This window comes from Thermothelomyces thermophilus, chromosome 1, assembly GCF_000226095.1.
Source record: "Thermothelomyces thermophilus ATCC 42464 chromosome 1, complete sequence".
Lineage (NCBI taxonomy): Eukaryota > Fungi > Ascomycota > Sordariomycetes > Sordariales > Chaetomiaceae > Thermothelomyces > Thermothelomyces thermophilus.
In genome coordinates this window covers 8,097,515-8,120,816 of record NC_016472.1, presented here as the reverse complement: position 1 = coordinate 8,120,816, position 23,302 = coordinate 8,097,515, and the positions used below count along the sequence as shown (strand labels likewise).

The 23,302-nt window shown below is 56.1% G+C and overlaps 9 protein-coding genes across 9 annotated transcripts; 5 read left to right on the top strand and 4 right to left on the bottom strand.

Moving 5' to 3' along the window:
* Positions 1-3,179: 3,179 nt before the first annotated feature.
* On the top strand, positions 3,180-5,049 carry MYCTH_60177 (glycosyltransferase family 32 protein). Its single transcript, XM_003660262.1, has 2 exons — positions 3,180-3,809; positions 4,037-5,049. The coding sequence occupies exons 1-2, from the start codon at positions 3,250-3,252 to the stop codon at positions 4,755-4,757; spliced, it is 1,281 nt and encodes a 426-aa protein (XP_003660310.1). The 5' UTR covers positions 3,180-3,249; the 3' UTR covers positions 4,758-5,049.
* A 997-nt stretch (positions 5,050-6,046) lies between these two features.
* MYCTH_2298455 (uncharacterized protein) lies at positions 6,047-7,343 on the bottom strand. Its single transcript, XM_003660261.1, has 2 exons — positions 7,198-7,343; positions 6,047-6,989 (listed from the first exon to the last, which is right to left on the bottom strand). The coding sequence occupies exons 1-2, from the start codon at positions 7,198-7,200 to the stop codon at positions 6,144-6,146; spliced, it is 849 nt and encodes a 282-aa protein (XP_003660309.1). The 5' UTR covers positions 7,201-7,343; the 3' UTR covers positions 6,047-6,143.
* A 546-nt stretch (positions 7,344-7,889) lies between these two features.
* MYCTH_2086155 (uncharacterized protein) lies at positions 7,890-11,312 on the bottom strand (the record flags this gene model as incomplete). Its single annotated transcript, XM_003660260.1, has 3 exons — positions 7,890-9,321; positions 9,379-9,450; positions 9,993-11,312. The coding sequence occupies 3 exons, from the start codon at positions 11,310-11,312 to the stop codon at positions 8,362-8,364; spliced, it is 2,352 nt and encodes a 783-aa protein (XP_003660308.1). The 3' UTR covers positions 7,890-8,361.
* Positions 11,313-11,887: 575 nt separating this feature from the next.
* Positions 11,888-13,123, top strand: MYCTH_2298452 (uncharacterized protein). Its single transcript, XM_003660259.1, has one exon. It carries the CDS (start codon positions 12,169-12,171, stop codon positions 13,033-13,035), a length of 867 nt encoding a protein of 288 aa, XP_003660307.1. The 5' UTR covers positions 11,888-12,168; the 3' UTR covers positions 13,036-13,123.
* A 343-nt stretch (positions 13,124-13,466) lies between these two features.
* MYCTH_40719 (dihydroxyacetone kinase) lies at positions 13,467-15,263 on the bottom strand (the record flags this gene model as incomplete). The annotated part of the gene is made up of 1 exon (XM_003660258.1): positions 13,467-15,263. The coding sequence occupies one exon, from the start codon at positions 15,261-15,263 to the stop codon at positions 13,467-13,469; it is 1,797 nt and encodes a 598-aa protein (XP_003660306.1).
* A 519-nt stretch (positions 15,264-15,782) lies between these two features.
* MYCTH_89872 (Ribose/galactose isomerase-like protein) lies at positions 15,783-16,340 on the top strand (the record flags this gene model as incomplete). The annotated part of the gene is made up of 2 exons (XM_003660257.1): positions 15,783-15,821; positions 15,882-16,340. The coding sequence occupies 2 exons, from the start codon at positions 15,783-15,785 to the stop codon at positions 16,338-16,340; spliced, it is 498 nt and encodes a 165-aa protein (XP_003660305.1).
* Positions 16,341-17,218: 878 nt separating this feature from the next.
* MYCTH_39694 (Triosephosphate isomerase-like protein) lies at positions 17,219-18,160 on the top strand (the record flags this gene model as incomplete). Its single annotated transcript, XM_003660256.1, has 2 exons — positions 17,219-17,722; positions 17,792-18,160. 2 exons carry the CDS (start codon positions 17,219-17,221, stop codon positions 18,158-18,160), a joined length of 873 nt encoding a protein of 290 aa, XP_003660304.1.
* A 1,538-nt stretch (positions 18,161-19,698) lies between these two features.
* MYCTH_2298447 (glycosyltransferase family 25 protein) lies at positions 19,699-21,816 on the bottom strand. Its single transcript, XM_003660255.1, has 3 exons — positions 21,372-21,816; positions 20,982-21,196; positions 19,699-20,843 (listed from the first exon to the last, which is right to left on the bottom strand). Exons 1-3 carry the CDS (start codon positions 21,552-21,554, stop codon positions 20,048-20,050), a joined length of 1,194 nt encoding a protein of 397 aa, XP_003660303.1. The 5' UTR covers positions 21,555-21,816; the 3' UTR covers positions 19,699-20,047.
* Positions 21,817-22,345: 529 nt separating this feature from the next.
* On the top strand, positions 22,346-23,288 carry MYCTH_2298443 (uncharacterized protein). The gene has a single exon (XM_003660254.1). It carries the CDS (start codon positions 22,531-22,533, stop codon positions 23,101-23,103), a length of 573 nt encoding a protein of 190 aa, XP_003660302.1. The 5' UTR covers positions 22,346-22,530; the 3' UTR covers positions 23,104-23,288.
* Positions 23,289-23,302: the final 14 nt, after the last annotated feature.

Below are 23,302 nucleotides of genomic sequence, written 5' to 3'. Positions count from 1 at the left end.
AGGAACTGGAGTTGCTCATTATCTTCGGTATCCTGTTTCACAGGAGCAGTCACGGTACACTAGAGTTTGGACCTGTTAAGCAGGTTGAAACATGGAAACGGCGCTAGTTCACATTATAATTGCTACAGCATAAAGGTGCTGCAGTCCCTGTACGACACCACAGCGGTATACGCGCCGTGGGCGGCACTCCCTGGACCAGTGGTATAGGCCTCGGAAGTGGTGGTGAAAGTGTGTTGATTGTTCTCTAGTGCCGGAGGCACTTGGAGGTGTTGTCTAAATACACTACATGTCAAACCCTGGTCCTCCATCCCTGTTGGTGGGTCTGACCCACCGGCATTCAAATCCTGTAACAAAATTAGGGAGTGGTCCTAATCCAGGGAGTCCGACTTATAAACATCCCTCTCCGGCGATGTTGACGTCTTGCTGTTTCTATAATTACGTATAGAAACCAAACATACTGGGAGCTGCATGTTTTTGATGACGTGTTTGAAAAACCGAAGACTCTCTCAGACGACTCAGGATGCAGCCTATCGCTGTCTCGTTGCGCCATTTAATAGGTAGGTACAGTGGGGTCAGAAAAGTGTTTACCCACCCACTTTTTCCACCCTCTAACTTCAAAGACATACAGAACACGCAAAACAGGGCCAAACTACTACCAAATTAATATTATAACTACGGCTATTTCAGTACTTGATTAGGCTACCTTATGATTAAGCCAAAAGATCTATCCTTTTCCCTATACCTATAGTCAAATTGACTAGGAATTTAATAGGTATTTGGCTCTAGACTTCCTATAATGCTATAGCTATCTAAGCCACCGTCTTAATCTGATGCTGCCTTTTAGAGATTTTTACCTTTATCTAGTGCTAGATATTTTTAATTAGACTAAGGTCTAGGCTCTATAGTAGCTACTAGAGTAGCCGAACCTTGGTAGCCCTCTTTAATAGTTAAATAAACTTTTTATAGTAATATATTACCCTATCCTCTTATAATTATACCCTAGAGCTATATATTAACCTTATCTTATTATAAAAAGAAAGGAAGTATAGTATAAAGATCTAGTTAGTATATTTAAATTAGTTTAACTAGGTACCTTAGGGTAGGATAATAAGAGGTCCCTTATATAGCCTATAAAAATAGCCTTAAATACTAACTTTGGTTTAGTTACTTTTAAAGGTAGGGAGTAGATAATTAGGATAGTATTCCTCTTATAAGCTTTATATAATATAGACTATACGGCTCTCTTAGCTAATTTCAAAGTAAGCCTTATCTAACTAGCAAACTAAGGCCTAAGGAGTCTATTTATTCTATTTAGTAAAGAGGAACCGTTTTTTTATATTAATAGCTAAAATATATAGCTTTTTCTATACCTTATAATAATCTTTTCTAGACTTCTTAAAGATAGCTTAAATAGTAAAGTTACTAATCTACTAGCTAGATTTAGAAGGTATTATAAGTGATTTAAGGGTATCTATTCGATAGATTATTATATATTATAAAAGATACTAGATAGCTTGATTATCTAACTTAGATAGTCTTCTAGATCTAGACTTTGATTAGAATAGCTTATTAGCTCTATTAATAAGGTTATATTTAACTTTCGAGATAGTATAGTTAATAGTCCGTTTTAATAAGCCGGTATAGGCTATAATAGTACCTCCTTTCAATCTAGCCAAATAGAGGCCGTAAATTAGGGATCTCTAGGCTTCTATAAGTTCCCTGCGAGTAGTCCTTAGTCTGGGAGCCATCTTATAATATTGAAGAGGAGGTTAAAGATAGAAAAGTCGGTGTAACTGTCGTTGAAGTTGAAGAGGGGGTAGTTGGTTGACCCGATTTGGAAGTCGCTTACCAGGGTTGAAGTGGGCAAACACTTTTCTGACCCCACTGTACATACCTAGTTGAGTACGACGCTCCAATTTGGACAGTAGGATATGCTCTGTGGCGTGTCTCGAGCGGCACAGGTACAAAGGGCTCGAGACATGTTCCCGCATGCTCAACGCAATGATTGTCAAGCATACTTGCTGATATCGTGGGTAGTATTCCGTACTAGTAGTATCTTCAAATGTTAATTACCGATTGAGGCGGAATGCCTGGGGTCATGTAGCACATATGCTGCGTTCATTGACCAAGAACGTCATCGAGACACAGAGAGTATCCGCCTGCCGACACGCATTCTCGTTGGCCGGCCCGAACGCCGCCGAGGGCTCGAGTATGTGTTTGCGAAGGAGATTAGGTGTGAGCCGGCCAGAAAAAAAAATCCTGTTGCCAGGTGGAGAGCGCCATTACGGGAAGGAGTGGGTTCCAATTGCGGAAATTGAAAAACTAGGCATCTATGTACTGTAGTTAGTTAATCCGCACAGAAAATATACTCGAGGCTTCTCCGGTGATTGACAGCGGCGCCAAGGTACCACTGGAGGGCGGCATTTGGAGCGGCCTCAATGAAAGGAGGGATGGAAGGATTTGCGCCCCCGCCCGTAACGTAGTGGAATGGCTCGCATGTCACACACGCCTTTCAGTGCGCCGCCTGAACGGCCATTGGGCTCCGAGAAGCAAAGCGAGTTGGGAATGGCTGATCCGTATCTGGCAATTACGGAGGCATGGACAAGGCCACCTCCGGGGATCGCCTCCCGGAAAATCGGAAAAGTGCAAGTCGGTTAGAGGCGACAAGTGCCGTGCATACACTACACTATTAGGTATCCGAGCTTCTTGCTGGGACTACTAGTAGTGTGGTCAAGGAGGGGCAAAAAGCAGAATACCTCCTACACGCTACTGTGGATGTTTGTGGTTTGTGTGAACGATCTCGAGAAGAGCTGAAGGCGACCCTGATTGTTTGAGAGAAGAACCCGACTGAGACATTGATCTGACCAGCGCGCAGTGCTAATTGGCAGTTTGGCATTCTTAGCGTGGGGCGAACGGGTCCGCAGCACCCGAGAAGACAAAGACCCCTGGTCCGCTTGCAGCCGCCTAATACCACTTTTGAAGTCAGCTTACGCAAGGACTTGGCGCCCTAGTCCCATCGCAGTGGGCCAATCCCCAGTATTCCTGACGAGGGCATCGTTGCGACGCAATCACAGGAGCTGATCTGGGCTGAGTTCGTATCCGGGCCCACCATGCCCGCTCGGCGGAAGCTTGTTTGGCACTTTTCTACTCTTCCTTTAACTCACTCCACATGCCCACCTCACAAGTCGAGCGGCCGCGTCACCATCGCGGACAGGTCGGTCGCTTGTTGTACTGCGGTACGCCCTCATCATGTCACAACATCCGAATGAGGTAGCAAGTTCCTCGTTGCCGGCGCAGCTGCTGCACCATGTTACCCGTCGCCGGCAAAGGTTCTACGGCGTCATCGCCATCGCCCTCGTGCTGTTCGCCGCCCTCACCTTCATCTACGGTGGCTTGGCTACCGGCTTGGACCTGACTTCGTACGTGCCACGACCGAAGGCCCCGTTGCCGCCCGCTCATGCTGGTGACCACACCGGCGCCGGCAATGTTGCTCAGGGCGCAGACGGCGAGAACGGGGACCAGAAGGCCCCGGACCCCGCCCCCGTAACCACCATCACCACCTCGACACAGACGGACTCGGAACCCCAGGTCGCCCCGACGACCACCCAGGAACCCAGCACAAAGGCCGGCGACAATGCGCATCAGCCGACCGAGACCGAGGCGGTTAAGGTGGCGCCCGGAATTCCCCCCAAGATCTGGCAGATCATGCTGCCCAAAAGCGACGTCAAGTCCAAGGAGGATTTCATCGCCGATCCCAAGGTTCTGTCTGAAACACCCTCTTGGCTGGCCCTGAACCTGGACTATCAATAGTAGGCAAAACCATCTTTCCCTCTCACCCTCACTCTACCCCCGAACAAACGGATCAACCCCGCGGTCTGCGGCAAACAACCTCTTCTTGGGAGGTTTTGTCATACAAAAGGGAATGGAAAAAAATAAAGAAAAGAAGGAAGGAAGGAAGGAAGGATGGGTAGATGGATGGATGGAAGGATGGAAAGAAGAACAAAAAAAAGATGATTTAACTAACTCTCCCTCACAGCACGCTCGTGGGCCACAAGGGTGGCGAGGAGTTTGTGCGCAAGCACTTTGGGCACGACCCCCGCATTCTCGATGCGTACCTGCACATGCCCAACGTGGGCATGAAGTCGGACCTGCTGCGGTACCTGCTGCTCTCGGCCGAGGGGGGCGTCTACACCGACACGGACACGGTCGCGCTGCGGCCCATCGACGAGTGGATCCCGCCCCAGTTCCGCGACAAGGCGGCCGTGGTGGTGGGCATCGAGTTCGACCGGCGCGACGGCCCCGCCTGGGTCGACATCTCGCACTGGGTCCAGTTCTGCCAGTGGACCATCGCCGCCGCGCCCGGCCACCCCGTCTTCGACAAGATGATCGAGCGCGTCCTCTACTCGCTGCACCAGCTCGAGCTCGAGCACGGCATGCCCTTCTCCGAGCTCAAGAAGCTCGGCAGCTTCGAGGTCATGAACTCGACCGGCCCGGCCGCCTGGACCGACGTCGTCTGGGCCCAGCTGCAGGAGTTCGACAGCTCCCTCACCGACATCAGGAACCTCTCCTACATGGACGAGCCCCGCCTCTACGGCGACGTCGTCGTACTGCCCATCGACGGCTTCGGCATGGGCCAGCCCCACTCCGAGAGCACCAACGACGGCACCATCCCGCCCGATGCCCTGGTCAGGCACCTCTTCAGCGGCTCGTGGCGGGGCGACAAGAAGGAGAAGAAGAAGCGGCGCAGCCAAGACTGATGGATGGCCGGAATAGGACCACTACCTTTCAAACGTGATTTTTGGGTGCACATGAGCGGCTGGTTTGGCATGATGATTTAGACTCCAACCTGTATTATTGATATCTAGAGCTTCGTTTTCTCGGTTCGGAGTTGGGAACGGGAATCGATTATGAATCGGCCATATGGGGATGAACGAGAGCAGCAGCAGCAGCAAGGTTGAGTGAGACATCTCTGAAAGGATCATTCTTGGTTTGGCTTGACAAAACGTGTTGAATATTGTCATGCAAAAAATGAAGGCATATCAAAATCTCAAAAAAACATGGGGGTATTTCCAATCGTTGTACGCCTGAGCAAGACCGCCTCCGTGAATCAACCAGCCGACCTCAACCATGGTGCCATCATGACGTCCCAGATGAGATTAGAGAAACGGTGAAAAAAAAAAAAAAAGAAAAAAAAAAAAAAAAAAAAAAAAAAAAAAAAAAAAAAAAAACATACACCCTCACCGAACTTTTACGCGGACCTCTTCGGCCCACGCGACGAATTTGGACGGTTAAAACTGTGGGAATCCGCCTCTTCACCACAGGACCACAGCAAACAAGACGCACAACGCAAATACTATGCCAACAAGATGGGTATGTGTCGTAAAACAGCAGATTACGGTGGTGAGAGGGGTATGTCAAGGGAGCTGTTGGAAATGCAGAAGCTCGGCAACCTGCGTAAGAGCATGATCGATATCATCATACCGGCCAGGTGCTCGAAATAATAGTGAAGGGTCTCTCTCTCCTCCCCTTGGAGCGTGCTGCGGTTATGCGGTGACGGATGTTATAATATGACCACGCTTGCAAACAACCAGGCCGAGCGGGTATCGGAGAGAAGCTGTTCGTCAGCCTCGCCGGCGCGTTGCTGTCGATAGCCACGGTGCAGCCTTGATGCACGACGGGCTCTGATGGCTGTAGTGATGCGCCGACAGGCATGTTCGTTTCTGTGTTCCTGCGACATGGGCTCATGTGTGTCCTCGCCGAGGAGTTCATAGTCGGATGGGGTGGCCGAGTAGTGGCCAAGGTTTCTCGGTCGCGAAGTCCCTCGGCCGCGCCTGCTCGTGGGGCCTACAGACGAGAAGGGTGTGCAGTCCGTTCGAACCGGCGGTAACCGGGTCGTTGACGCGAAGACAAGTAGTGTGTTCCGATGTCGGGGATGGCCGGCGAGGCTCATCCTTCAACCAAGGCAACCAGCGGTCCTAACGATCGAACACCAAGGCATTGACGACATGTCCTTGCTTCCAGCCTTGATCCACCAGGGAAGAATTCTCGTGGAGAATCTTGCCCATGTATGCGATGCGTATTTTCTTGGTGGAATCGAGCTTTTGGTCGGTCCACTGTCAGCAATGCACAGCTCTCGCTCTCGGTCACCATGTCCTGCTCACCTTTGCCTTCTCTGCGACAGCCCTGGCGACACGCCGGACGGAGTCCCCTTTGTCCACCGCGACGCAGACGTCCCGAGACCCGTCGCTGAGCCTTGCCCGAACCGTGATCTGATTCCGGATATCCACGACGGCCTTGCCCTTCTCCTCGCGCCGCCGCTCAGCCTCGTCGTCGCCACACTCACGCTCCGTCTCTTCGTCGGCTGTCAGATCGGCTTTGCCGTCGTCGACATCATCTTCCTCGGCCGAGTCAGGACTCCATACCAGGTTGGACGGATCCGAGACGACCTGGTGATTCAGCTGGTAGAAGTTGCCAAACGCGTCATACGCTCCGTTGTACAAGTCGCCGGTGGGCAGCGTGATATCGGCCGCGTCGATTATGCTCTGTGCTGTTGCCAGAGCCACGTCCGGGTCTTCCTCGCTCGGCCCCCCATCCTCGCTCATCCGGCGATACCTGCCAGTGCGGGCCGCCTCGTCGGCAGCCCACAGAACCTCCAACGCCGCACGGATAGCTTGCCATATCTCTTGTCTCCCGGTCACCCGCGTGTCAAAGAACTCGGCCCGTTCCCTCCGCAAGGCCGCCGGTGTCCAACGCCGGTCATGGCTGGTCCATTCGTGCCGCCGCAAGGGCTTGTTGATGTGCTGGTCTAGTGGTTGATGGGAATGCCTGCGCCGGTGCCGGGACCCCGAGGGGAGAGGCTCGTCGACGCCGGTTTGCGAGCTGGACGCCCCGGCTGCTGGGGCAGCCTCGTTGATTGCTCGGCCAGAGCCAGTGGCAGCGCCGCCTGGGTAAGGCGAGTTTGCGCTGTCGTCTCGGGAAAGACAGCAGCCCTATACATCGTCAGCATGCACGGCCGATTGCGGAGGGGGTTGCTAACTCAGAAAACATATGAAGGATAATAGGCATTGGGAAGTGAGGGCAGCAGTTGGAACTCTTTGAACGCGCGAAGATTGTCCGCCGCAGCGCATCGTGACACCGAAGCCGCTTGGCGGGCATTTGCAGAAAACCGGAGAAAAAAAGAGAGCCAAGGAATCGTACCATGGTGTCCGGTCCGTCGCGACTCCGTCGTTTGTTTTGTGATCGATTTCGCACCCGCTTGGCCGCTCGATCCAGCCTCCGGAATAACTAGTTCATGACGGCAGCAAGACCGGGGCTCCTGGAAAAAGCTGGATATGGTCGCCTTCCTCGTTGTTTGCAGTGTGGTGGTAGTCGTCCGGCTGCGACTGGCCTTGTGCCCCGAAACGTCGATTGTTCCTCTGGCGAACCTCGCCCGCGATTTGACGACTTTGCAATGGGGAAGGCTGCGGGGAGATGCTGTGTCGCCTTCCTCAGCTGTAATCTTCCATCCCAAAGTTAGAGGACAGCAGGCGGACCAAGAAGCAAGACAACCTGGAAGGTAACGAGTTGGAATGAGCAACTCCGAGGCCAGTTGCTTTGGGGGGGTGATGTGTGTCGCTCGTAACGCTGGTGCGCAAAACCCCACACCGGCCGCGGTCTGTGGTGGGCCTGGCCGCCCAGGCTACTCCCAGCTTCTCCACTTTCCAGTTGCCAGGTTCTAACCACTAGCCAACGTTACCTGTTCTACACAGTAGTACGGAGTAGGTCTTGGCGCAAACCGCGATGCCGCCGCCGCAGCAGTTGAGCCACCAGATACGAGAGTTGGCACGCGGAGTCAAATTGCTGCGGATACACACGGCAGGGGCTTGCTCACTGATGCACCGCTGTCACTGCGCATTTAACAAAATTGATTCCGATCTTGGGTTAGGAAGAGATCCGAGATCCACCACTCATCCCATATAACCGCCGAGTGGGTTGTACATACATAGTGTAGATGGCGATTCTTTCCGATATCTTACAGCAATGGTGCCACATCGGGGCAAACCCAGAATATTGAACGTTAACCACACAGTCTGGAAGCATGCAGTACTAGAAAGTCGCATTATAGATTACTGCCAGGCTTTTCCCTTTTCCGGCATCGCAATACGCGTCGTGGGCTCCCTTCCCCTTTGCTGTTCCTTCGAGCCCGGAATCAGGGAGCGCATGCTGTAGCGACTGCAAGCGAGGCATCCGAGCAGGCAACTGTCAGTCGCGCAATGAATCACGCTGACTTGGTCATATATAGTGGTGAAAATGTTTCAGAGGACCAATGTGCCTGCTTTGAGCAAGGCAAAGGCATCCAAATCAGTGCATGCTCGTCAAGCTTCACCACAGGAAGCCTCGGCACCGCTTGGTCCCGCACTTGCAGACCGTCATGTCCTTGATCTTGGACGGGTCGTGTGCATCGTTGTCCATATCCTCCAAGCCGTCGACATAGTCAAATGTCAGTTCCTCTCCCGCGGGGATATCCCGAATCGCAAACAGAGCCAGGTCGTGGATGTGCTTGTCAGCGTGGTCGCCGACGCGCGCAAAGATGCGCATGTTCGGATCGCAGCTGTGGTTGATAAACCGTGTAGGGCCGCTCATCCACTCCCCGTCCACCTCGAGCGGCGGCGCTGCTAGCAAGGGGTCGAGCGAGTTCGGGTCCGAGAACTTGTCGAGCGCGAAGAGGTACACGTCCTTGCGGCGGGAGACGGTCGCTTCCGCCCGCCGCCTGTCCGCCTCCCGGCTCGAAATGATCTCGCCCAGGTACTTGTCGACGAACTGGCCTTCCTTGATGTCGACGGGACATCTGACGCCCCAGCCCCGATCCGGGGTCCGGAAAATCTGCAGCGGCACCGTCCTGCCTCGCTCCACGACCCGATTCGGACAATTGAGCGAGCAGCTGCAGCCTTCGTGGCATTCATAGATGGGTTCGCGGCTCATGAGGATCCTACTCCTCAGCAAGCCGGCCTTGGGTCCGCTCGAGTAGTACGCAAACCGCTTCCGCCGCGGCCGGGTAGCGGAGCCGTCGTTCTCGTCCTCGTCGCTGTCGGGCGCCATCTCGTCGAGGCACTGGCACGTGTTGTACATACAGTCCTCGTCGTCGGCACAGTCACAGCCGGTCCGAAAGGAGTCCTCGGCGACCGGCACATCGTCGGCAATGACAGAATGGTCGATGAAGCGGAAGTTGGGGTTCAGTACCTCGTCGTCTTCGTCGTTGACTATTGTAATTGGTATGGTTTTGTGAGTAGCAAAGGAGCGGATCTGGCACCAGTGGCAGTTCTTTTCCTCCTCTGGGTCTGACTGGCAAAAAGAGGTTAGGAGTCTGATGATCGCAGGTCAGACGTTCTCTTCCTGTACCTCTGGGAGCCCGTGCTTGAAGAAGTGAGGCCGAATACTCTTCTCCATATTGGCGGTCGGTACCCGCCCTCGCTCACACGAGAAGAGAAAAAACGAAAGAGAAACGGAGCGGTGATTTTGTCAAGGATGACGTGACAATTCTTGGAAAATATCGTGGTGTTTTGGGGGGGATGACCCACAAACGCAAGGCAACGACTTTTAGGAGAACATGGGAAGGAAGTCGGCATGCGCAACGCGTCGCGAACGTTGGAAACGCGACTGTGGGGCGGCCTTCTATATTAAATGATATTGTGGGTCAAATCCACGCAAGAGAAACGGATCGTGGCAGGTCCAACAAGGCAAGGGCACCAACTGAACGAAACGACAAGTTATGTCAGCAATTCAGAGGCCATGGCAACCTTGACGGGAGTGCACAATTAGGCATCGCTCGCTATAGCCGAAAGAATGTATTCTGGTTATGAGAGCATCCGGATCTTGATTTCTTCCCTTTTCTTCCTTTTTTTCTTTCATTTCTTCCGGGTCATTCCTGTTCAATTTACACATGATGATCCGCGTTAAGAAACGTACGAATTACAGACGTGTCCCTCCTATTGCGATGATAGCGTAGCCCAAACATTCACCACCGCATTGACAGATAGCGGCGATGTTCCGAGCTTCAGGGCTTCGCGAACGACGTCCAACGCCCGCGATCCCAAGAACAGCGGCACCTTGACCCGCTCAGCCTCCTCTACAACCCTCTGCAGCCTCTCGGCGACGGCGTCGAGGCTCAGCTCTCCCTCGGCAGCCTTTGAGCTCCTGGAGTCGACGCCCTGGCGGAGAGCGGTGATGAACTGAGGACCGTACTGCTTCAACATGGTGCTTGATCCGGCCGCATTTACGCACAGATCGAGCACCTGGTCGAGATCCAAGCCCACGAAGCTAGCAAACGCCAGAGACTCTCCAGCCGCGCACAGGTTGATCCCCCTAAGCAAGTCGAGCACCAATGCCAGCTTCTCCTCGTCCGCCTCTGCCGAACTCTCTCCGGTCTCGCCGCTCCCTGCCCCGGTGTACAGCCTCAGCAGGCTGCTATCGTCGTCCTGCCCGTAGCCCTTGTCGACGGCCTGCTGGTAACCTTCCTCGGCCCTCCCCGTCATCGGCACCTTGAAGCCGCTCCTCTTCGCCTCTGCCGTAATGATCTTGGTGTCCTTGACGATGATGTTGACGGCGCTGGCGACGGGCTGGAACTGCGTCAGCATCCGCGGCGTGCGGTGCTCAAACATCCAGTTCCACGCGTCCGATCCGAGCACCGCCTTCTGCGTCTGGGCCAGGTCCAGGCCCAGCCGCGCCGCGAACCCCACGGCCTCGCTCGAGGCGAGGATGTGGCACGCCGCCAGCACCTGATGCACCATCTTCATGTTGCTCCCGGCGCCGACGCCGCCCTGCACAATGTACAGCTTAGCCGGGTCCGCCATCTCGGCCAGCAGCGGGCGCGCCTTGTCTAGCGCCGCGTCCGACATGCCCGCCATGATGGACAGGGTGCCGTCAGCCGCCCGCGCCGCGCCGCCCGACACGGGGCTGTCCACGAGGAGGATGTCGCCGCGCCCGAGGCTGCGCAGCTGCCGGTCGAGCGACTGCACGTAGTCGCAGGGGACCGTGGAGCAGAGGAGCAGGGCGGCACCCTTGGGGAGGGCGTGGACGGCCGCGTCGGGCCCGTCGATGAGCACCGACTGGGCCTGCTGCGCCGTGGCCACCATGCAGACGCAGAAGGGCTTGTCGGCGACGGCAGCCGAGGGCGTGCTGGCCGTGAGCCCGCCCGCGGCCGCGAAGCGCTCGAGGGTGGGCGCCCAGACGTCGAAGCCCGTCACCGGGTAGCCCTGCTTGACCAGGTGGGTGGCCATGCCGAAGCCCATGGCGCCGAGGCCGATGAAGGCAATGGGAGGTTTAGGCTCGGCCATGGCTTATTGAGACCTCTTGTTGCGGATACGGGTGGACAAAGCGGTTTGTTTGGTTTTGTTTGTTTGTTTGGTGGACTCGGCCCCTGAATCCCCGAGATGAGCAAAACACCAGAGATGCCCTCTCGTCTTCGGTGGTCAAGCCCTTGAGAACATACATACATGATTCAAAACAGATTCCAGCGGGCGGGCAGCACTCGGCAAAGCAAAGGTGCCGAGCCCGACACACTCACTCACTTCTTCATCACTCATGCCGATACCGCCGGCCGGCTGGCCGGTCGGGTGAACTGAAAAGGGGGCTTTCGATCACCAGGATGCCAATCGCCCCCCCGCATCAGTGAATTCTACACTACTCCCCTCGACAGCTCGTGATGCCCCTCATTGGCAAGGGGGGCCAATGATGACGTTACTTAATCACCCCACCGTGCCAACCGCGTATTCCGGCTAAACTCAAGCGCAACAAGTTCCCGCCGTAGCTCCTTGGCACTCCTGCGTGGGGGCGGGCACATCCCGATCGGGGAATCCGAGTATGTAATTATGTACAATCTTGTGAGCTCCTCGACGACATCTGCCGACCGGTTCACAAGCGGTTTAAGGCTTTTTGCAGTTTGAGGTATTAACTCGGCCTGGCAGTCGGCCGCGAGTCGGGTAATCTTAACTACGAGAAGGCCGTCTGACATTGGGCGTACGCAAGGAGGCAGTAATTGGTTTCCATTGGCCATTGACCTGACCCATCGCCATCCAACCATCTCGGAGTCAACCGGCATCATCTTCAACTCCCTCTTGCGCACCACATCTGCCAATCTACCAAATAGACAAGATCCGGCCGAAACCGCCGAAACCGCCGATAACCGCCAACATGCCGCGCCCACCCCTCGCGCAGAACCGCACCATGGCGATACTCAACGCCGCCAAAGAGGGCGGCTACGCGGTCCCCGCCATGTGCTGCTACAACATCGAGTCCATCATTGCGACCGTCCGGGCTGCCGAGGCTGCCCGGTCGCCGGCCATGGTCCTGCTCTTTCCCTGGGCGATCGAGTACGCGGGCGAGGCGCTGGTCAAGGCGGCCGCCTCGGCGGCCCACTCGGCGTCGGTGCCCGTGTCGCTGCACCTCGACCACTGCCAGACGCCCGAGCTGGTGCGGCGGGCGGCCGACATCGAGGACGGGTTCGACAGCATCATGTGCGACATGAGCCACTACGACAAGGAGGAGAACCTGCGGCTGACGGCCGAGCTGGTCAAGTACTGCCACGAGCGGGGCATCGCCGCCGAGGCGGAGCCGGGGCGGATCGAGGGCGGCGAGGACGGCGTGGCCGAGACGGCGGACCTGGAGGGCCTGCTGACCACGCCCGACGAGGCCGAGGAGTTCGTCAAGACGGGGATCGACATGCTCGCGCCGGCGTTTGGCAACGTGCACGGCGAGTACGGCCCGCGCGGGATCCAGCTCGAGTACGACCGGCTGCGGGCCATCAACGAGCGCGTCGGCGACCGGGTGCGGCTCGTGCTGCACGGCGCTGACCCGTTCGACGAGGACATCTTCCGCAAGTGCATGGCCGCCGGGGTGACCAAGGTCAACATCAACAAGGGCATGAACAACCACTATGCGCGCGTGCAGCAGGAGATGATGGGGAAGCCGCTGACCCGCGTCATCGAGGCGGGCACCGACGCGATGCAGAAGGCCATTGAGCGCTACGCGGTGTGGCTTGGGAGCGCCGGGAAGGCTTGATGGGCTGGCTGTAAGGAGAGAAATGCCGGGAGAGGAAAAAAAAATTAATGAAAATAAAGAAGAACAAAATTTCGATTTTTGATTTCTGTGATGAATAATTATTTTTTCCTACCATGCTTCCTGCACTTTCCGAGATACCCGCGGTATGATGGACTAGATAAGTAAGGTAGGTGTGCGAAGTAATTATTGAGGAAGGAACACATCTGACCTTGCGAGCGGTTTCTCCAACTTGAAATCACAAGTGCCAATGGAATAATTCCTGCAAGCCCCAAACCATGGTAAAAACCCAACACTCGAAAATACCTTAATACTGGCAAAAGTATGAAAAAGTCACGATCTAGAATGATTAATTACAACAACACGGTACTGCCGACCGACCCTCTCTCCTCCGTGAATTGATTCCCTCAATCATCCCAAGGCACTTTCCTACCTTAATAATTACTAATGATGGCTGTCTTCAGTCCCCTGATGGCCACCATGGCGCCCCAGGCACCAGGATCCGGAGGCAGCTCCTTTCCTTCAGCACCAACACCGACGTAAGTCGCCCGTCCGAGTCTCGGCCTCATGGTCTTGGTCGCCTCCGCTCCGCTCACGGCCGCCGCGACGCCTTCCTCAAAGCTCTGCTTCGCCCCCATCGCCTCCGCAAACGGAATCAGCGTGTCCATGACGGTGCGATCGCCCGCCTTGGCCGGGGTGTAGTGCGCGAGGTGCTGGACGGCGGTTTCCAGCGCCCTGGACCACACGGCGACGGGGCCTTCCGCCTCGGCCAGCGCGCTGTTCTCCTGCACGGCCGCCCGCAGCGACACGAAGAATATGCCCAGGATGCCGCCCAGGGTGCCGCCCATCTTGCCCTCGACGATCTCCTCCAGCTCGGCCAGCACCTCGACCACGGAACCCCGGGCCGCGATCTTCTTGCTGCCGATGGCGTCGAGCAGCGCGGTCGCGCCCGTCTTGAGCGTGAGGCCGCAGTCTCCGTCGCCCATGACGGTATCCCACCGCGTCAGGTCGGGCTCCGCCGCGATGACCGCCTCGCAAGCCCCGCGCAGCATCCTCTCCAGCAGCGCGGGGTCGACCTTGACATCCCTCGCGTCGTCCACGGCCTTCTTGGACTCCGCCGACGGCGCCTGGACCAGCTGCTCTGCCCGGGGACGTCTCTGCGGATAGCTCTGGGCCCCGGCGACAGCTTCCCACGCGGTGTCCGTCTTGAGGTCGAGGAAGCCCTTGATCTGCTCCAGGGAGTAGGCGCTGTTGGCGGCGATTCCGGAGAGGTTGAAGATGGAGACGGAGAAGGCCGGCGCATTGAGGGACGTTTCCAGGCACCCGGCGTACACTCGGACCGGCTGGATGTTCCAGTCCTTCAGGAGTTGTTGGAGAAGCTCGTCGACAAGCCCGCCCAACTCCAGATTTGACATGCCGCCAAAGTTGCTGACGAGCAGCGCGGTCTCGTCCCCGGCCTTGAAATTGACGTAGCCCCGTTCCGGGTCTGTCTCGTCCAGGCAGTACTTTAGGATCTCTTTCACCAGCCCCTCAGCCGTGGGCGCTGGCGTCAGCTTCCTGTATCCCGGCTCATTGTGTGGCCCCGTACCAATCTCGACTTCGTCCTCCTGCAAGGCACCGTGCTCGGTTCGCCCAGGGACGTGGCAGTGGTCGAGGGTCGCAGCGATGCTGACGATCTGGCTGTTGACGGCGGTGCCTAGGTCGTAGAGCTCGTCGAGAGACGCTCCCTCTGCGGCGGCGGCACCGAGGATCTTGAGCACGCCGATCTGTCCAGCGAGGCCGCGCCGGCCAACCAGCGATCCTCCCTTCTTGCCGATCGAGACGTCATCGCCGCAGATCAGCAACCGGCACGCCTTGCCCTTGGCCTTTGTTTTCTCAGCAGCGAGGCCAAAGTGGAGGCAGTCGCCTGTGTAGTTGGTGATGACCAGCAGGGTGCCCTTATCTGAGGGCACCGCGTCGACGGCTGCCAGGATTTGCTTCGTGCTTGGCGAGGCAAACACGTCCCCGGCCACGGCTGCCGAGAGCATGTTGGCGCCCACGTACCCTGACCATGCCGGCTCGTGGCCGGAGCCGCCTCCGCTGATGATGCTGACATTGGAAGGCGAGGAAGACGGGTCGTAGATGACGCGGTTGGTCTCGTCGAGGTTGAGGCGAGGGTTGCTGGCCACGATGCCACGCAGAGCTTTGGGCACGAGCCCATCGAGGGTCGGGAAGAGGTGTCGGTTGGACATGTTGTGGGTGGTGATATGTAGAGGGTTAATTACGTGGCTTCAGTGTCGAGCCCTAGGGGACAAGCGAGAACTGGGAGGAGCAGCTCTGAGGGAAGCCCGAGTTGTGGCCCGCTCAATGAGAAAAATAAAGCCAGAGATAAACTACTGGCCTCCTTGGGGTCCCCCCCCAGCTTCACCCCCCAAGGCTGTGACGCAGCTACCTTTAAGCAACACCAATGGCATACTTGGCGCAAGGGCGGGGCCGGGGGTACACTCGTGGTCACACGGGGAGGGGCAACGCAGGGCAATGCAAGACGGTCTCGATCCGTCCCCCAGGAATAATATCCGGCTGCCACCCTGACGGTTCTTGGGATTGCCGGAATACCGGGAACGGAATGGCGCCCTGGATAAATGCCGGTCCTCCCCCCATGCCATCTTAAAGACAGGGGAATGGCATTCTTCTTTCGATTTCCTTGCGCTGGCAGCTACTGCGAGGGGTCCGATTTATTTTGCTCGAAGCCTCACCATTTTCCTGACAACATGATGGTACCAAAGTGGCGAATCGCCATCGGCTGCGATGTGAGTTTAGTAGCCCTCGAGGAGTTATCTTGTTTCCCGCGCTCATGATTCCACATCCAGGACGCGGGTGTCAACTACAAGAACAAGATCAAGGCCGACTTCGAGGCCGACGACCGCGTGGTATCGGTGATAGACGTCGGCACGGACGACAAGACCGCCTATCCACACATCGCCGCCAAAGCGGCCAAGCTGGTTGCGTCTGGCGAATGCGACCGAGCGCTCCTGATCTGCGGCACCGGGCTCGGCGTGGCCATCTCGGCCAACAAGATCAAGGGCATCCGGGCGGTCACTGCACATGACAGCTTCTCGGTGGAGCGGGCGGTTCTCAGCAACAACGCGCAGGTCCTGTGCATGGGGGAGAGAGTGGTGGGATTGGAGCTGGCCCGGAGGCTAGCCAAGGAGTGGCTGGGATATGTGTTCGACGAGAGCAGCCCCAGCGCGGCCAAGGTGGCGGCCATTCACCAGTACGAGGAGGGCGAAGGGGGGTTGTCTGGACACGAAGAGGTCCGGGCCTGCTGAGGACACATGTACTGTACGGTATGCCCATAGGCAGTAAGTCGAACGAGCGGGATTTTTGGACCTCCGGCATGTGCTGAGCAAACGAACCCGGGCTGTGGTACTCAAGATGCCTTGAATGGAAGGAGCAGAAATGTCGCTGTCGCTGACATGTTGCTATCCTGCAACATATTTCCTAAACGGGTAATCCGAGACTTCCATGTGGCAACGCGGATCCTCCCGGTTCCCAGGGATCCATCTTAAACCCCGAATTGATATTCTTCAAAAGTTTAGTCCAGACCGCGTCCCAAACTCCATAGCTCTCCACTTGCCCCTCGTATGAGCTGCTCAGGCCTTCCATTTTCATGTTATCCCCGCAAACTAGGCGCATGTTCAGGGTCCCAATTGCATTGGATAGCTTTGGGGTTAATTAAACAAAATCAGGTTAAGAAAGAGTATCGGTCGGACGCACTCCACAGCGGAGAACTCATTACGCATTCGCTGAGCCAGCAGTGTTATCCGTACAGCAGGTATGTATTTCACTACACTTTACAGCCACGCCTCCATGAACGTTATGTATGTACAGTACATACAGGCCCGTCCCATGTGAAGCCAAGCTGCTGTGAAGGTCAATAAATCTTGACCATTTATTGGGTGACTGGCAACCACAGAGCTGACACAACTTAGCGCCGGGGACACCAACTTTCGCTAACCATTTCTCCTCCATCCTCTAATTAACTGATCAATCCCATTCGGCTTATTGACGGGCAGAAGACATAATTATGAACAAAGCAACGCAACCGTTGTCACCGACCTAACCTTTTCTTTTTAAACTCGTCCAACCTAACTCCCTCTTAATCAACACAACTATTAATTAAATCAAAAGAGAAAGAAAGCCAAGCATGTCCTTCCCAGCACCTTCGGCAGAACCAAGACGGGAGTACCCGACCGTCTCGGGCCACCGCCCGGTGGTGGGGGTCTCGACAAAGATGTACTTCAGCCACGCGCGGACGACCGCCTTCGTCTCGTCGGTGTTGGCGCTGCTGCGGGAGGCGCCCGGGGCGGCCGCGCTGCTGCGGGACCGGGTGGACGCCTTCGTGGCGCCCGACTTTGTGTCCATCCCGGCGACGCGGGCGGCCGTCATCGTCGAGGCGGAGGCCGGGGCCGGGGCCGGAGCGGGGGCCGGAGCGAGGCTCGTCGTCGGCGCCCAGGACTGCGCCGCCGCCGACGAGGGCCCGTACACGGGTGAGGTCTCCCCCGCCGTCCTGCGCGAGCTCGGCTGCGGCCTCGCCGAGGTCGGCCACGCCGAGCGCCGCCGCCTCTTCGGCGAGTCCGACGACCTCGTCCGCCGCAAGGCCGCCGCCGCCGCCCGCAACGGCCTCGTCCCCCTCGTCTGCGTCGGCGAGGTCTCCGCGCCGCCGCCGCCGCCGCCGCAGAGGCAGGATTCTCGGGCGGACGGGGAGGCAGGAGCTGAGGAGGTGGTCTCCCCTGGTGTCCGGGCGGCGGCCGAGGAGGTGCTGGGGCAGGTCAAGGCGGTGCTGGACGGGCTGGACGGCGAGGCGGACGTGATCTTGGCGTACGAGCCCGTCTGGGCGATCGGGGCGCCCGAGCCGGCCTCGGCGGAGCACGTGAGAGGCGTGGCGAGGCTGGTGAGGGAGAGCGAGGCGGTCCGGGGCCGGCCCGGGAGGACGCGGATCGTGTACGGGGGCGCGGCGGGCCCGGGCCTGTGGGGGCGGTTGGGAGGCGAGGTGGACGGCCTGTTCCTGGGCAGGTTTGCGCACCAGCCGGAGCAGTTTGTGAAGATGCTGTACGAGGTGGCGGGGATGGATTTCGAGGCTGAATGAAGCTTGTCATATTACATACCGACAGTCAACATTCGAGCAGATCACGGAAAGCCTATTATTCTCTCCTCTGCTGAACAATAGTCCTTTGGGACACTCAATAGGAATGACTTCATGATCACTTTTTCCTATTTATTGACACAAGCAATTGACCTACATGAGATGACGCTGCGATAGGGCAGCCGAAAAACAAGTCCATCATTTCGCTACGCCTAATTAGCTGCTCCGCAGCTTCTTCTTTGGCCGCAGTTCGCCTGCGTAAGTAGTTGCGGAAGAACTCGTCAGGTTCGGTCGGGTGCTGGTCCTCGACCGCTGTGATGCACACGTTGCGAGACATGGTTTCTCTCAATTGTCTCTTCCTTTTTTTCCCTTTTATTTGAATTCTCTGTTGTTTCTGGTTCTTTTTCGTGTGAGCTTTCAAGTGGGCGACGGTTTAGTCGTTCGAGTTGATGATTTTTGAAATACACGCAGTAATAATTGCACTCTTGAGATCTGGAGGAACTGGGAAAGAGAGCAGAAAATGTTTTGGGAACCAAGATTCGGGACATTGAACTTCCCACGCAGCACTAGGTAAATTACATGCAATCAACAACATGAAGTACGGCCAAAGCGGTTAGTCATGAAGCCATGATGTCGAATTTGTTCTCTTGTTTGGGCACAACTTGTATGTTACGTCATGATCCCAGTTTCCCAGGCGCTCGACCATCTTGCCTTTCCGCGCTTGACTCGCTTCCCCTGGCAGGCCGTCGCCCCACTTGGATAAGTCGAGACCTCGTCGTCCTTCGTAAACGAGTTGTTTTCATCCTGCCTGGTTACGGCTACGCTCAAAAGTGACTGGCCTTCCACGGGTCTCCATGCAAGTACTCCGTACCATGTCTTCATTTTCTTCTTCGCACCGTTTCATTGATTGACCATCCCTCAGAGGGAATAGGTTGGTTGGCTTGGCAACGTTCGGGTACTGTACACGCCGTGTGGGTCCCGTCTCCCGAGTCAAGGGGTTTCAAAGACAAGGGAAACCATCTGAGACATGAAAGGGCCGGAAGAGACAACCAACGTAGGTTCGGGGAGTGGGAGTCGAGCTGTCTGATACAACCGAGGGAATGATCTTGGTGCAATCTATGGTCTCCGGATCGAAGGGAGAACCGAAGCCGAGTGGGTTGACCAGTTGCACCCAAGAACCCTGAATGTTTCAAGGAGTCATCGATGATCTCTACACAATCCATCAGCAGAGCATTGCAACCAAAAAAAACCGAAGCCTGGAACGCTCCTGTTCATTAGCACTTTGAGATCCGACGACGAGCATTTACCACTTCCTGGTGACTGAGAAAACCGCAATTGAGTGCTGTATTCTGCTCAAGCTGATTTTGTTCCTCTTCCAAGCCTCTCCTTCTCTGATATGAGTGCTGTGAAATAACGCAGGTGCCTTCGAGATGGTGAAGGAGCTTCGATTGGCAAATGGAGACGTAGAACCTCAGGCACGACCCAAATCTCGCACATCAACCTTGTGATTCGGTGGAAAGGCCACCTACGCATCGAAACGTGCGCCTCCCAAATTAAATTAGTCGCTATATCTTTTCCGCTTCTCTCCTTGTGGACACCGGTAACTTGCAGTGCCCGGGGTGGAGGGCGCGCTGGCTTGTTAGGAGACCATGACACTGACTAGGAATTCCGCCAACTAGTTAGCAGCTCCAAATCATCCGCAAAGGGCCCCGCCTTAAGTATTGATGCAGCGCATAGCAGCAAACCGTTTCCATAAGCATTACACCATTTCTGATCTAATGCTCATTTCTCAGAAGAATGAAAAAGTGAGATGTTGTACCAATTACCAAGATTTACGTAATATGTGAGATATTATATGCAAACAATGAACGTGGTCGAAAATTTCCTGTCCTAGTCCGGGTACTGATCTACGAAATCTGTCCTCCCCTCCATCAAAACGTCGGCATTCAAGCGTACACTCCACCTGACCATGTCGGTCATGGCCTTGTGTCGGAACTTGTTCGGGTGATTTCCGATATCGCTCATGTGGCTCTCGGGCCCGGCCATTCGGTGATGGTGGAACAGGGCCGGTTGCGTCGTCAAGCATTGGCGACCGGGCCTGCGGCCCTTGACGCCCTCGCAGAACCACCGCAGCAGGAGGTCGTAGCCGGCGTTGACGTCCTTAAGGCCGACTTCGTGGAGGAGCTTCCGCGCGCCCCGCTGGCTGAGCGCGTAGCCGAGCGAGCAGACGCCCTCTTGGACGTGATGGTAGGCCCGGGTGTGCTCGGGATACGTCTCCTTGAGGGTGAAGGGGATGTTAAACGTCCACAGGCTCTTCTTGGGAGCAACCGTCACGTCGTTGTGGCGGATCACGCGTCCCTTCGGGATTGTCTTGCTGCCTTTAAAGGGGAAATGCATGCCGCAGTGGCCAACCCAGAGAAGGTCCCAGTTGTCTCCATACGGATATGTGCTCGGGGGAACGGTGGCCGGGAGTTGGTAAAAGTCCATATCGGGCACCGACTCGGGTGAGTTGTCAGATGGCATGGGATAGGTCGGGTCAGCATATCCGCCGGCGTCGCCGCGTAGCAAAGGTTGCGTAAGTGCGCGAATTGACAGCGCGAAGTCCTGTAGCTGGTCTCTGATCCTCACATCCCAGTCGACGTCGTCCTCGAGGATAAGAGCCGACGTCAAATTCCGACGCACGATTCTGTGGAATCATGAGTTAATCAAACTCAAGGATTGAAGACGCGTGACGTACAAAGGAAAGAAGATAAAAGCTCATATATGATAATCACAACAGAGGAAGAAGACGAGCTTCACAAAGAAGGCTGAGAGGATGACTTACTCTCGGACGGCGTTCATGTGCCCGCGCCAACAGCCGAGGACGGGATCGGCAGGGCGTTTGTGGTCGGGCGACGTAGGAATGGCCTTGTCCGGGATGTCTTGGCCCAGGACGCCATCGATGAACTCGACTTGGATATCGCTAAGTGCCGCTTGTAGGACTATGTTATCGCGACGGTCCGACCGGGAAGGCAGGCCGACAACGAATATGTGCTCGAACTAGTGCGCCAAGGCGGTTGGTATGTACGTTGGGGCCCACGTCACAACTAGGACCGGCTGCCCTGCAGCCGCATTTGGCCAGCAGGGCAACCAGGGAACGGGAGACGGGAGAAGAGGAAGGAACAACCGGGAAAATGCCCGCAAACGTAATGTAGATGAGAAGAATCACACTCACGCCAAGGGTACTGTTGCGGATGTCGCGCAGGAGATCGCCCGCGGGCGCCCATCCCCGGTGCGCAACTCGGAATGTCGAGCTCTCAGGGGCTAGGGATCGAAGAAGCACAAAGGTCAGAAGGAGCGCGCTGCCGAAAGCGTACAGAACCCTTCTCGGTAAGGGCGGTAAGTGTATTGACTCCATGTCCGTCCTTCTCTTTGCTGTTCCGGTAACAGAGAGATGGCCATTAGACACGGAAGTCGGATGCTCTCAGCAAAATTTGCGAGCGGGAGAGCAGTAAGCTTATGTCGCCTGCCGAGGAAACGTCCGCGGCTGATAAGCGCCCTCGACTTGGGAGGGTCGCCTGTGTGTTATGCGGAATCCATCCGTCCTATACGTACTGTACAGTAAGCATGATCCGATAGGGGCGCTCCGACAGCCTACACAGTAGTGTACTCCGCGCGCACACGCGAATGTCTGTTGGTTCCTGTAAGCAGAGATCCGCAGTGGAGCAGGCGCTACCATGTGTGCCGCGATTGGACTCGCCCGCTAGTTACTGGGTAGAGTGAGTTGCCTGATTAGGACAAGGCCAATCTCGCAACAAAGACTCGCGTTCCAGGATGCAAATGGTACCTGGCGCGAGCCGCTCCCAGAGAGATATGAAGAGCAACAGGCGCACCAGCTGGCAAAGAAAGGCAAAAGGATGGGCGGCGCACTTTTTCTCTCACGATGGCCCGGCTTGACGCCCTCACCTTTGTCTTGGCCTTAGCGCCTCTGGTGGCGTGCCAATTCTACACGCCGCTCCCGAGCAGAGAGGTCTATCATGTTGGAGAGATCAAAACCATCAAGTACCATACGGAACTCATCAACTATACAATAGTCCTATGGCAGCAGTCAATGGCCGGCGGGTCGGCCGATCCAGGGCCGATCGTCTTCCGTAAGTCGATCTCGACAAAGCGAGATTCCTAATCTACCCCGTCGCCATTGCCGCATCTAATAGCTCAATGTCCCCCGGGCGTTTTTCAACCCAAATCATTAAAGAAACCACCAACGGTCCTCAGAGCGAATTTGACTGGAGAGTCCAGCTCTACGACTTTGACCTGAAAAAAAATCCAACACTTTTTTCTTCTGGTTGAAGGAAGGTGGGCCTGAAAACATAGGGGCAACGAAAGGGAAGTTGATGTCGTCCGCCTACTTCTACATCACCGATGCGCCTCTTCCGAAGTCACAATCCTCGCCAACCACCACCAGCTCCTCCTCCTCCTCCTCTTCAGCCGACTCTTCTTCATCCTTCTCTTCCTCCGACACCACGTCGTCCTCGCTGCAAACCGAGCTCTCCAGTATACTCCCCCCTGAATTTTCGGCTTCGAGTCCGACAGAGACAGACAGTTCATCGACATCTGCAGCCACCCAAGACCAAGAAGAAAGAGCTACCGGCGGTGCGGGTAGTGAGAGCTCTGGAGGAGGAGGAGAAGGAGGAAGAGATCTCCCGGTTGCCGCCCAGGTAGGAATTGGCGTTGGCGTTTCTATTTTCGGGCTCACGGTCATTGTTTGCGGCATCTTGTGGTTCCGGTACCTGAGGAAACAACAAAAGGTGCTTGTCGAGCTCCAGCAGCGAGTCTCCTCTCAGCCTCCTGACGGTGCCGCCATGTGGAAAATGCAGCAGTACCCATTCGGGCTGGCTGCACCCGACCACTACCTCCGCACCGAGCTGAGTGGCAGTCTCGGTCCCCCTCGCGCGGAACTCAGCTAGTGCCCACAGAGTCGGGCTACCGAGGCCGGCAAATGGAGGTCCACCGAGTCCGGGGATGGATTTTGCGATTTTGCAAAGTTCCCCAAACTGGAGTGCTCAAACGGCAGTGCTCAACCGTACTTTGGGCGTCCGTGTCACTAGTATTTGTACATACTTAGACATACCACTTTTCGTTTCGAGCCCCCTTCTGTTTTCCTTC